Source organism: Vulpes vulpes, chromosome 5 (genome assembly GCF_048418805.1).
Source record: "Vulpes vulpes isolate BD-2025 chromosome 5, VulVul3, whole genome shotgun sequence".
NCBI classification, from domain to species: domain Eukaryota; kingdom Metazoa; phylum Chordata; class Mammalia; order Carnivora; family Canidae; genus Vulpes; species Vulpes vulpes.
The window spans coordinates 79,325,822-79,338,364 of NC_132784.1; the positions used below are offsets into that span (position 1 = coordinate 79,325,822).

Consider the following 12,543-nt stretch of genomic DNA (forward strand, 5'->3'; position numbering starts at 1 on the left):
TGCCTCGGACTGTTTACACATGCAAAACAACCCGATCACACACAGTGAGGAAAAGCATTTGAATTCAAGAAAACAGCATTAAATTTATTTCCTTGCAATATGGCATTACATAATTACTAGGATTAATCTATATTTTTCTCCAGGTAGAGACATGTCCTTAGGTAACTATTACATATAAACTGATTCTATCTTATCCTACGCAGGTCATGTATACTTGGTTCTACCACCTGTGACTTTTTTCTATATAAGGAAGGTTGATTTTAAATTTCCACAGTATTTTTTAAACAAATAAACATATCTATATATATACAAACCAGCTGGTTTAGGAGTGATCCTGCCATTGTGGACTTCTTTGAGAAACTCAAACTCTTTCAAGTTTGGAAGAGTTGTCAACATAGCTCTTATTCAATAAAGAAGACTATTAGTTCAGTACTGTGTTAGTAATCTATTACTCCAAAACTTAGTGGCTTAAAACAACACATTTGTGTATGTTGGGAACCAGGCATGGCTTAACTAAGTCTTCTGCTTCAGGGTCTCTCACAAGATGACAATCAATGTGTCAGCTGAGAGCTGCTGTCTCATCTCAAGGCTCAACTAGGGAAGGATCTGCTTCCAACTTCACTCACATGATTGCTGGCCAGAACCATGAGCTATTGGACTGAGGGCTTCAGTTCCCTACTGGCTGCTGCTGGAGGCCACCCTCAGGTCCTTGCCATGTGAACCTCTCCAGCATGGCAGCTTCCTTCATCAGAGTGAAAAATCAAGGCAAAAGAATGTGCAGCAAAATAGAAGTCAGTCTTTTATAGCCTAATCTTGGAAGTGACATCCTATCACATTTGCTGTACTCTATTCATTAGAAGCAAGTCACTAAATTCAGTCCACACACAAAAGGAGGGGATTGCACAGGAGCATGAATATCAGGTCCAGGACTGGCAAGTTCTAGAAGTAAATTATGAACAATTATTGCAAATTATGAAAGAAACCTAAAATTAATTTGTTCAGAGAAGGCTACAAAGGACCAAAAAAAGTGGGTAGTAAGAAATGTCCAAGGTAATTCAGATGTATTGGGCCCTTATGACAAGCAGAATAATAGTGCCAGAGACAGCAAGAGAATTATTTATTAATAATAATGATCAGATCAAAATATCAGACTAGATCAACTTTTTTATTTGTTTTAAAATTTTAAGTATTTAAGTAATCTTTATACCAATGCAAGGCTCAAACTCATGACCCCAAGATCAAGAATTGCATGCTCCTCTGACTGAGCCAACCAGGCACACCTCGGATCAACTTTTTTAAAAGATTTTATTTTTAAGTAATCCCTACACCCAACATGAGGCTTTAACTCACAACCCCAAGATCAAGAGTCACATGCTTTACCAACTGAACCAGCCAGGACCTGCTACTATAGACATTTTAAGTTGGAGGTATGCAATAGTCAAGTGAGACCATCCTTAGATCGATGGTGAGAGACAAGGTTTCAAAAATGATACAGGGAACGAGATGAGGAGCAACCTGCAACTCTCCGCTTTCAGGATCTGGAATCATAGGGCCTGGAACATGGTAGATGCTCACAAAATACTTTGCAATTGGATATTTGATGAATGATAGTACCAACATATCTTCTATCTGCTTATATTCCCTCTTGGTATGAGAAGTTTGGTGGGAAACAAGGAGAAAATGCATTTCCCAAACTTTATGATGATTCTGATGATGCATATCAATAGGACAACAAGCAAACCATCTGCCTAGAAAGAAAAAATTGGAATGGTCTGAAACACACTCTACCGGGAGTTCTGTTCATTTTCCCTGAGTTCCTACATCTTAAAGAGGAAGACTCCTGTTTGTCCCCTATGAGCCCTTCAGGCAAAGATATTTGGGCTCTAAGCCCAAGGTCTAGGAGGATTCACCTCCTCTCCTACATTAGGAAAACTACAAAGCCAAAGTGTGTGTGTTTGCATACATCCTCCACTGCATGACTTCTTAATAACACTCAAGGGAGCTTCATCCCAAAAGGAAAGTCTGGCTACTCGAGTGAGCAGTCACAGCCAAAAATAATTCCCTTCGGTGAGCTTCTGTGGGTCTGAGGCTGGGAGACTGCTTCATGTCAGGGACACCACAGAGCAGCGTGATAGGACTGTGGTGGGAAGATGCGGAGGCAATTCTTGGAACTGCCCTTTGCCTCTGACAGTAGGAAAGAAGAAACTGACCCAACCCATCCTCAGATGCATGTCTGCCTTAAAAGAGAATATTCCTTGATAACCAGTGCCAGTGTCTCCTAAGGTCAGTATATGCAACCAAATGGCCAGCTCTACTTCTCAGGTAGGGACTTGAGTTTGGGACCTTTAATGAGGTAATTCTGTTATGAGGGCTCTTTGGTGTGTGCTCATATATCTGACTGTGAGTCTGTGCCTGTGTGCCCATGCACAGCCAATTTTGAAACATCACCATGAATTACAGAAGTGTTCTGAATACTGATAATTATGTATATGAAAGCTAGAAGTCATGCTAAGAAGGGGAACTCATTCTTCAACATTAGGAAGGTGACTTGAAGAGCATACCGGGAAATCAGCTTGCAAAGAGATGGGGTGACACCTGCATGCTGGGCAGTTAGGCTGGGGTTTCCCTCAGCTGAGGATTCTGTGAAGCTCAACAAGCCTGTCTACCCAGACATGTTTCTGAAGAAGTGCTCGGGATCTTGAGTTTGTTCTGGCCAGAAACAAAACCAAAGGCCAACTCATAAACGATACTTGTCTGTTTTCCTTCTTTTTTGTTCCAAACAGACACGTTGATACAAAAGGACTCTCTTTTAGCCTCTGTGTTTTACTTTCCTAGTTGCACATCCCTTTTGTGCCCAGAAGAGCACCATTTTGGGTCTTTCTTGGTGGTCTGGGTGACTTGGTCACATTCGTGACTAATTTCTGCATAGAACCCCATCCACATGAGTTTCAAAGCCCATTCTCTCGACCCCTATGACAAATGGCCCCTGGGAATTCTGGATGTCAACCATTTTTCTAACCACCACCCATCACCTTAGAGTTAAATATCAAGAAACAACCTGAGGTTTATTGAGATTTGACTGCTGGTAGGCAATGAGCAGTACCCAGGCTTGACTAGTCATAAGGCAATTGAGGCAATATTATTTAAACCAATTCAGCATTCAAGCTCCAAAGGCCTAGAAATCGCCCACATCAATGAGTCCCCTTAATATTGCTCTGTGCCATGCAGACCTCGCCTACTTTCAAAAGGACTGAAGGCAGCAAATGCTCCCATTTCACTGATGAAAAGACTGACCTTCCGGGGGTTTCCTGTCTTCAAAGATTCCACCGTCTCTCTGAAGGCACCAGAGCTCCTGTCCCCCAAGCTGGCGTCTTTCCTTTGCACCATAGTGCTTCCTGCCATCATTCAAAATACAAACAAAACAAAATCCTCCGTGCATTATCTAACACACTGCATGTGTTCTAATCATTTTATCTCTAATTTTTTTTTTAATCTTTACTCAGAAGGAAATGTCTGACCCCTTTAAAAATGAAAAAGGTTTGAAGGCAATGAAACTGTCTGAGAGTGATGGATGGGGCCACAGATCAGTGGCAGGAAGCCTAGACCATTAACTTCTGTGGCTTGGGCTTCAAAGGAAAGAGAAGGCGAAGCTGGTGAGGAGGATGTTCTGTTGCAATGAGAAAATGAGCGAGCGAGTACAGAGCGGTCAGAGGGCCCTGCAGAGCCTGGCAGGCCCGCGCTGGCTTCCAGTGAGGACCCAACACGGAGGGAGGGAGTGCCAGTGACACGAAAGGGTATCCGCCCCGACATTCCTTCCACTGGGGACAAGGACTGTCCAGTAAGTGCTGGCAGTGGGGAAGAGGAGTTGCATCCTGATTTTAACAGAGAGGACCGGGCCCTGAGCAGAGGAGAGTATCCCAGGAGATGGCAAGAGGGCTGGTCAGCGTCACAGAGACGAGGCCTGCTCTGGTCGCTGCTGGCCGGCCATCAGGGAAGTCAGGCTTCGGGGGACCTCGCACACAGACAGAGAGACAGAGGCCGTCCTGCCCGGTGTTCACGTTCAGGGGAACAGTTCTCAGGAAAAACTGCATTGAGAAAAACTGCATTGCAAGAAATCCATGTGCACCACTGCAAGCCCTTTTTAGTAAGTGCACCGAGAAAGTGCTCTCAGGGGCCTAGGGCATGTGTGCCCTGCAGCACAGCAAATGCTCCTGGCACTCTGGGCTCCCAGGCTGGCATCTTACCGGGGGGCTGGGGCCATCCTAGGGACACGTTCGTCTGCTCCCGGGGCCCTGATAGACGTGGGTCCTGTCTCAGTGCAGAGCTCTGGGCAGAGTCATTCCGCACCAAGAGTTCCACGGCTCTCTAGGGCACGGGAGGCTTTTGGGGGGCAGATGAAATGTTCCTTATCCTGATTGTAGGGATGGCTTCCAGGTCTGATACGTCAAAAGGCATCACCTTGTGCCCTTAAATGTATGCACCTTCTCACATGCAAGTTACACTGTAACAAACCTGATTTTCTTTTTCTTTTTAAGAGAAAGAGCTTTTTTTTTTAAGAGAAAGAGTTGCAAAGGGAGATTTTATTGTAAACGGTTGATAAAATCACAAAAGCCAGATGCCTGTCACCAACCACCCAAAGCAGTACTTATTGTAGATGTTCTCTTTACAACAGGCTGGGAAGCAAGAGGAAAGCATTGAATTCGCATTTACAGAAAGTGAAGCTTGGTAATAAAAGATTTTCCAAAAATGTGTTTCTTTACAAAATGTAAATGTTCTCAAGTTTTATCTGCTTTTTAAGAAACTAATAGATTTTAGTTCTTAGAGCAGTTTAGGTTTACAGAAACATTAAACAGGGAAGTACAGAGAGCTCTGCACATTCCCTATTCCCAGCAGTTTCTCCATTATTAACACCTTGCATGCGTGTGTGCTACATTCATCAACAACGGAGGGACCAAGCTGGAAACGTTTATTGACTAAAGTCCTTAGTATGCATCAGTGTTCAGTCTGAGTGTTGTGCATTCTGTAGATTTAACAAATGCATAATGCCACGTATCCATGATTTAAAAATCTCCAAATATCCCCTATGCCTCCCCTTCTCATCCTTCCCTACCTGCACACCTCAGCCCCTGGCAACCACTAATCTTTCTACTACAATTTGGCCTTTTCCAGAATGACATAGAGTTGGAGTCATACAGTGTGTACCTTTTCAGATGACCTTCTTTCACTTAGCAATATGCATTTAAGGACCCTCTTTGTATTCTCATCAGGGCCTCGATAGCTCATTTCTTATTATAACTGAATAATATTCCATTGTATGGAATGTATCTGCTTTTTAAATGCTGCATTTGATCATTGTTGCAATTATTTCAAAAAACTCTCTTTTATAGGGAAAGTGTAACAGCATCTCCCAGATAATGTTGTAGAGAAGACCGGCCCTGCAAAATGCCAGGAGCTTCTATATGAGGGAACATGTAGTCTGTGGGGACTCAGATTTAAGAATGAAACAAGTCCATTCAAACTTCACAACCTTATGACACAAACATGATTATACCCACTTCTACTGATGAGACACAAGCTCAGAGTCATCTACTAATTGAGCCACTTGCTCAATTAATACTGAATTTATATTCAAATTCAGATCTACCGGTTCCAAAATCTGTGCTTTTTGCACAAAACTGAAACCTCTACAAATAGTGAGATGAGGGGAAGCGTCATCCAAATGTAGGTGATGCAAAGGGAGGGAGCCCAAGAAAAGACAGCCATTTGTCTGGTGTGCTGGGCGATGAAGTGTTTGCCAAGAGCATCACCCAGAGCAGGGACGATAGCTACCACTTGCCAAGTCCCATGGACAAAAGAGAACAAGACACCAAAGAGAAGAAAAACTGAGAGCAAAAGCAGCATATGCTTGAACTGTATTAGCTACTGCAAACCTGTTTGTCCTGGGGGGGGGGGGGCACACAGGAAACGGCTTTTTCTGACCTTACCTCAGTGCTGATCATCAAGTACCATGAAATTTTGCACAGACTATGCCCAACAGATTGTCTGCTGTGGAAGATGATGAGAGAAGCCTCTCTAAGCTTCCATGAGAGCCACAGGCTGTTTTATACCTCTCCCCTGTGTGTTTCCCACTTCCTAATGATTAGATACAGGAGTATTTGTTGCAAAACAAAACTATTCTCCTCACTTTTCAGACCATCTAGTGACTTTTCAAGAGGGGATATAGAATATGTAAAATTATGCAAGTGTAAAAAAATGTTTTTATTTCAATTTAATTAGCCAACATTAAGTACACACTTAGTTTCACATGTAGTGTTCAATGATTTATCAGTTGCATAGGACTCCCAGTGCTCATCACATCACGTGCCCCCCTTAATGCCCATTACCCAGTTACCCCACCCACCCCCACCTCCCCTCCTTCAACCCTCAGTTTGTTTCCTAGAGTTAAGAGTCTCTCATAGCTTTTCTCCCTCTCTGATGACTTTCCATTCCATTTTACTTCCCTTCCCTTATGATCCTCTAAGAATTTAATAGCATACTGATTTAGGTGCTTCGATTAAGCATCCATTGGAAATCCACTCTTTGGTTTGCTCTGAAAGAACTTAAAAAACCCCACTACTGGGGATAACTCACTGAATTGCAGGCATCCCTCCCCAAAAGGAAAATAATTGTAAAAATAACCCCCGAGACACTCCAGTTCTATAACTCACGTTCCTTTTGTTTTTAATGATATACTTTCTATCTTCTATTTTTTCCCCAGGTAGTTGAAGGAGAAAACACATGACACAATGGAGCAGGGAAATTATACCAGAGTGAAAGAATTTATTTTTCAAGGACTGACCCAGTCTCAAGAGCTGAGCTTGGTCTTATTTCTTTTTTTATTTTTGGTGTACACATCAACTGTGATGGGAAACCTCCTCATCATGGTCACTGTGACCTGTGAGTCCCGCCTTCACACCCCCATGTACTTCCTGCTCCGCAACCTCTCAGTCTTGGACATCTGCTTCTCCTCCATCACTGCTCCCAAGGTCCTCGTGGACCTTCTGTCAAGGACAAAGACCATCTCCTTCAATGGTTGCATCACTCAGATGTTCTTCTTCCACCTTCTCGGTGGGGCAGACATTTTTTCTCTCTCTGTGATGGCCTTTGACCGCTACATGGCCATCTCCAAACCCTTGCACTACGTGACCATCATGAGTAGGGGGCGATGCACTGCCCTCATTGTGGCCTCCTGGGTGGGGGGCTTTGTCCACTCCATCGTGCAGATTTCCCTGTTGCTGCCCCTCCCCTTCTGTGGGCCTAATGTTGTTGATGGCTTCTACTGTGATGTCCCCCAGGTCCTCAAACTTGCCTGCACTGACACCTTGGTTCTTGAGGTCTTAATGATTTCCAATAATGGCTTAATCTCTACACTATGGTTTGTCTTCCTCCTCGTGTCCTACACAGTCATTCTGACGATGCTGAGGTCTCATGCTGGGGAGGGCAGGAGGAAAGCCATCTCCACCTGCACTTCCCACATCACTGTGGTGACCCTTCACTTTGTGCCCTGCATCTATGTCTATGCCCGGCCTTTCACTGCCCTCCCCATGGACAGAGCTGTTTCCATCACCTTCACAGTCATCATCCCTGTTCTGAACCCCATGATCTACACCCTGAGGAACCAGGAGATGAAGTCAGCCATGAGGAGACTGAAGAGAAGACTTGGACCTTCTAAAAAAGAATAGATCCTATGAAGTCCAGACTGAAAGTCAGAACTGAAAAGTATTTTCTCAACACAGAGTAGAAGACCCCGATCCATAGGCCATCTTGGCCAAAGTTCTCCCTTTGTCCTACAGCAGTGTCCCCGAAAAGGGTGGTGGTCCAAAACAATCTTCTCTGAAAGGTTTTCTCTGGAGAGATTGTTGATCACTAAGGGTCTCGGATCCATAAATTGTTAGCTCTTAATGAGACTCCAAAGCTTACATGGCCCAAACACCTCAGGTGAGGTTTACAGGTGAGGAAATAAGGCCTGAGAGAAAGTTACCTCTCAGTTCTTGAGTTGTGGTTGTTGTTGCCTAATCAGTAATTAGTAAAATGATATCCAGGGAGCAGGAGTCCAGGCTGGAAAGCCCAGCCACCCCTCCCTCTGAGGAAATCATTTTCCATTGTGAACCGTGGAGGATCCAGGTTGCATCTTTCTAGGGAAGCCTCTGAGTTTCCTTTGCAGGAGCTAAGTTCCATGTTTTATCTCAGGCTCTGAGATATCTGAGCCTCAGTTAAGTGCATGTTTTACTACTCCTGCTGCTTCATTCTGGATTTGATAGGGTCTGAAACAAGCTCATCCACAAAAATTTCTCCTCTATTGTAGTATTACAAAAGGTGCTTGCTTGTCTTTATCTGACCAAGGAGTAGATACTTTAAAGCTTCAGGCCCCTCTAAGAATTTCAACATCATTTTTCAGCCATTCATTCCCAGCCACCCTTCCAGAGGAAGGAACCCTATCCTGTATGCATTGCTAGAATGTGCCTGACTCAAGTCCACAGGGAGCAAAGGCTGAAGAATAAATAGACTTTTCATCATCTAGACCTCCTCTTTAAGAGAATAGAATGCAATATTATATTTGAGTTGGTCTCCTGGCAACCTATTAATTTGTCAAGCAAATAGATGAAATTGGTAGTCAACTAAAATTTGGATTGCATTTGGATCCCAATCTTTTCTCCCACGCAATCTCTAACGGATGCATGAAGTAAGGGAAGCAAAGAGTCACTTACATAGCCTGATTCTAAGAAAAACACAAGCAAGGGAAACCTGCTCCAAAATATAGCCCATCCCAAACATCTCTATCACCACTTCATAGTCCTCCCTTGATGCTGGCCCCAAATCCCTGCCCAAAATCTCACTTATTTCATAAGTGAGACACAGTTCATGAGAGACAAGCTAGATAGAACACCACAACTTCAGAAGTTAGATATATCTCTGGAGGGCTGTGGCAATCTGCTGGTGGTGATGGTGGAGAGGGAGCAGCTCTGAGTCTATTCTCAGTGGTATCTCTATGGACTAGTCAAAGGCACCAGGTGTCCTCCTAGAATAAAGGAGATGTAGAACAGGAAAGCTGCGTTGGGTGCATGTGAGGAGGTGAGTCCAAGCCCAGGCTGTCAAAGGTAGCCCGACAGACCCAGGTTTGGAAGGATGGAACATTTCAGCACAACACAGCAAGGCGGACACGATGAACAAAATTCACATTCGTTTATACCAGATCCTCGACGCATGGTGCTTTATTAAAGTGTGAAGACTTGGAAGATCTTTTGAAAATTTGCATTTGCTTCTTTGGGGTGGTTGTGACTTCCTGCCTAGAAGTAAAATCATTCACCTCACTTTTGACTTCAGCTTTGACTTTGGTATCTAATCACTGACATAACAGAAACGGCAAGGACAGTTCAAACTTCCCTTTGAACCAGAATACAGAATCACACTGTGCCCGAAGTCATATGTTCTTATCTACTCTGGATAAGAACATATGACTTCCTTGCAAAGCATTTTTCAAAACTTTTATTTAAGTATGGTGGATATACAATGTTATAATAGTTACAGGGGCACCAACTAGTGATTCTACAATTCTGTACATCAAGCAATGCTCACCACAAGAAGTGTCCTCACCATCTGTCACCATAAAAAGTTACTACAGTATTAGTGACTCTATGCCCTACACTACACTTTTCATCTCGGTGACGTATTCACTCTATAACTGGAAGCTTGCTCATCCTCCTCCCTGCCCTTATAAATCATTTTTTATTACAAAAAAGAAATACTTTTCTTAAAAATTAAACTTTCCCTTCCTTGTATATTTTTTTTAGCATTTAGTCTTTACCTTCCAGAGGCAAATAATGAATTGAGGATTCACAAGACAAAAAAAAAAAAAAAAACAAAACAAAACGTATATATGTGTATGTCCTGTATGTACACATGTGTGTTTACATATAGACTGTTTAGTACAAGAAAACAACATGTAGCATGTTGTTAATGTTAAAACACACACACTTACTTTTAAGAGACTATTGATTGTAGTGTTCTCAAGACTATGGTACTTTTTTTTTTTTAAGATTCATTTATTTATTTAAATAATCGTTACCCCCAATGTAAGGCTCATACTCACAACCTGGAAATCAAGAGTCATATGCTCTTCTGACTGAGCCAGTCAGCATCCCAAGACTATGATACTTTAGGGACGCCCAGGGGGCTCAGCTGGTTAAGTGTCCAACTCTTGATTTAGGCTCAGGTCATGACCTCAGGGTTTTGAGATCAAGCGCCACATCCGGCTCCATATTGAGCACAGTTTCTGCTTGATATTCTCTCTCTCCCTCTCCCTCTGCCCCACTCCTGCATACTCTCTAAACAAACGAATAAATAAAATCTTTTTTTTAAGGAGTTTTTTTAACTCAAGCTTTTTTTTTTTTTAAATTTTATTTATTTATTCATGAGAGACACACAGAGAGAGAGAGAGAGAGAGAGAGGCAGAGACACAGGTAGAGGGAGAAGCAGGCTCCAAGCAGGGAGCCCAACATGGGACTCGATCCAGGGTCTCCAGGATCATGCCCTGGGCTGAAGGCGGCGCTAAACTACTGAGCCACCCAGGCTGCCCTAAATAAATAAAATCTTAAAAAAAAAAAAAAAGAAAAAAGGACTATAGTACTTTAGAGTCAAGTGGAATATATTAAAATCCCTTTCCCAAGAAAATATGTTTCTTTTCCTTCAAGGTGATGAGCATGTTTTGCTTGACAACAATTTTTTAACATGTGGATTCTAATGTAAAACATTTAAGTTTTTGCTAAATTGTTCAATATCTCCCACATTGGGAAGCTGTATTTCTAAAGAAGCTCCTCTTGATTTAGGATGAGTGTCTATGAAGCAAAATGTTCTATGTTTCCTTACCCCTAAAGGGAGTCCTTCCATTTCTGTGACTCTCCCTTTGGTAGACAGAACTTAACTGAGATTCTTATTTCCCGAGATGAAGTCTCAAAACCTTTATCACATGTATTTTCTTTCCCCCAAATCTCAGATCTTTCTGAGATCCGAGTTGATCTGAAAACAGAAACGATGTTGCACGTGAACTCTTGCACAGATCAAGAGGAGCAGCTCTGTAGATGTCCCCCTGAGTTCATCCGCAGTCATCTTCAGGGCTCCACAGATAAGAGTTGGAAATCTCTGCGAGGAGCAGCCTGTGTGCTCCCCGGAGCCAGTGGTTCTGCAACTTCAGTGGGCATCGAATCACTGAGCTGTTAAGTTAAAATGCAAACATCCCAGGCACCATCTCCAGGAGATCCAAGAGTTGTCACGGATACCAGGAATCCGCACCCACTTCTGGGCGGCCCTGGTGTGAAGGGCCTCTGTCTCACCACACGGACTACAGCAACTCTAAGGGGTGTGATGTCATTAGTAGGTCTGCACATGCATTTTTTTTTAATGAAATTGAATAGTCAAGGGGAGAATAAAAGAGCATAGAATTCTTCAAATAGTAAAAAAGCATTGTTTCCTCAAAATGTTATTTCGGATATGTCCTTGAGTATAGTGGTCTTGATGTAAATAAAACATAGTTATTTGCAGGTGCTTCAGTGAAAAAAAGCTTGAAAACCACTGGGCAGGGCGTACTGTCTGCGTGGACTTTGTGAAGCCCCCAAACCATCAGTTCCAGTTACCAAACCCTCAGACCCATCAATATGGAACAGCAGGCCTTGAGCTCGGCTCCAGTCCCTTTCCCACCGCTGCCCAATGTCAGCACGCAGGGAACAGGTGACAGGAGGAGACATGTTCTGAATCCTGAAGGTCAGTGGGCCTGTCTGAATAAACCAGGAAATTCTAGAAGGCTGAAAGTCCACAGAAGTGGGCAACGGTAGGGGTCCCAAAAGGTGGAGGGTCTCCCATCCTCCTCAGCCCCACATGCTGGACCAACCTCACAACACTGAAAAATCACTTTGCAAAAATCCCATGCCTTTGAGAAAGAACTGACATCCAAGGCAACACGCACCTTTGCTAAAGAAATGAAAATGTGCACCAGACCATGTTAAAGCAGTTATTGTTTACATCCTTTTTAACATAGAACTTGTCAAAAGAAACATCAACCCTGAAGACCAAGACCTCAGAGGCAAGTTTGTTAAAAACTGGTACAATGGGTGACACCAGAAGTAACTGCAGAGGACACTCAACACTTCCCTTTACGGTGACATCTCCCTTCTTCATTTCCTTCTTTTTGCCTTCTTTCTTCCCTTCCTGCCTTCCTCCTCTTCCTCCATCTTCTTTTCCTTCTCTAGGCTCCCACTGTTTCTCTCTTCTCTCCCCCTCATCCTTTTTTTCGTGTCTGATTTCTTCTAAAATTTCTCCTCTGCGTGCGTCTCCCTGCTCACCCCTGACTCAGGATGAGGAGGGGACTAGTGTGGTCTCCAAACTCTGCTTGCTCTCAAGTTAGGGTACTTAGGGCAGCCCCTAAGTGGCCCTACAATTCTCACTTCATTAACCTGTCTTTCACTTCTCGCTTCCCATTAATAGTTTGAAAAATGATGTGGAGCTTCTGAT

General features: G+C 43.3%; 1 protein-coding gene across 1 annotated transcript; it reads left to right on the forward strand.

Moving 5' to 3' along the window:
* The first annotated feature begins 6,785 nt into the window (after window positions 1–6,785).
* LOC112930624 (olfactory receptor 4D9-like) lies at window positions 6,786–7,721 on the forward strand. Its single transcript, XM_026012965.2, has one exon. It carries the CDS (start codon window positions 6,786–6,788, stop codon window positions 7,719–7,721), a length of 936 nt encoding a protein of 311 aa, XP_025868750.1.
* Window positions 7,722–12,543: the final 4,822 nt, after the last annotated feature.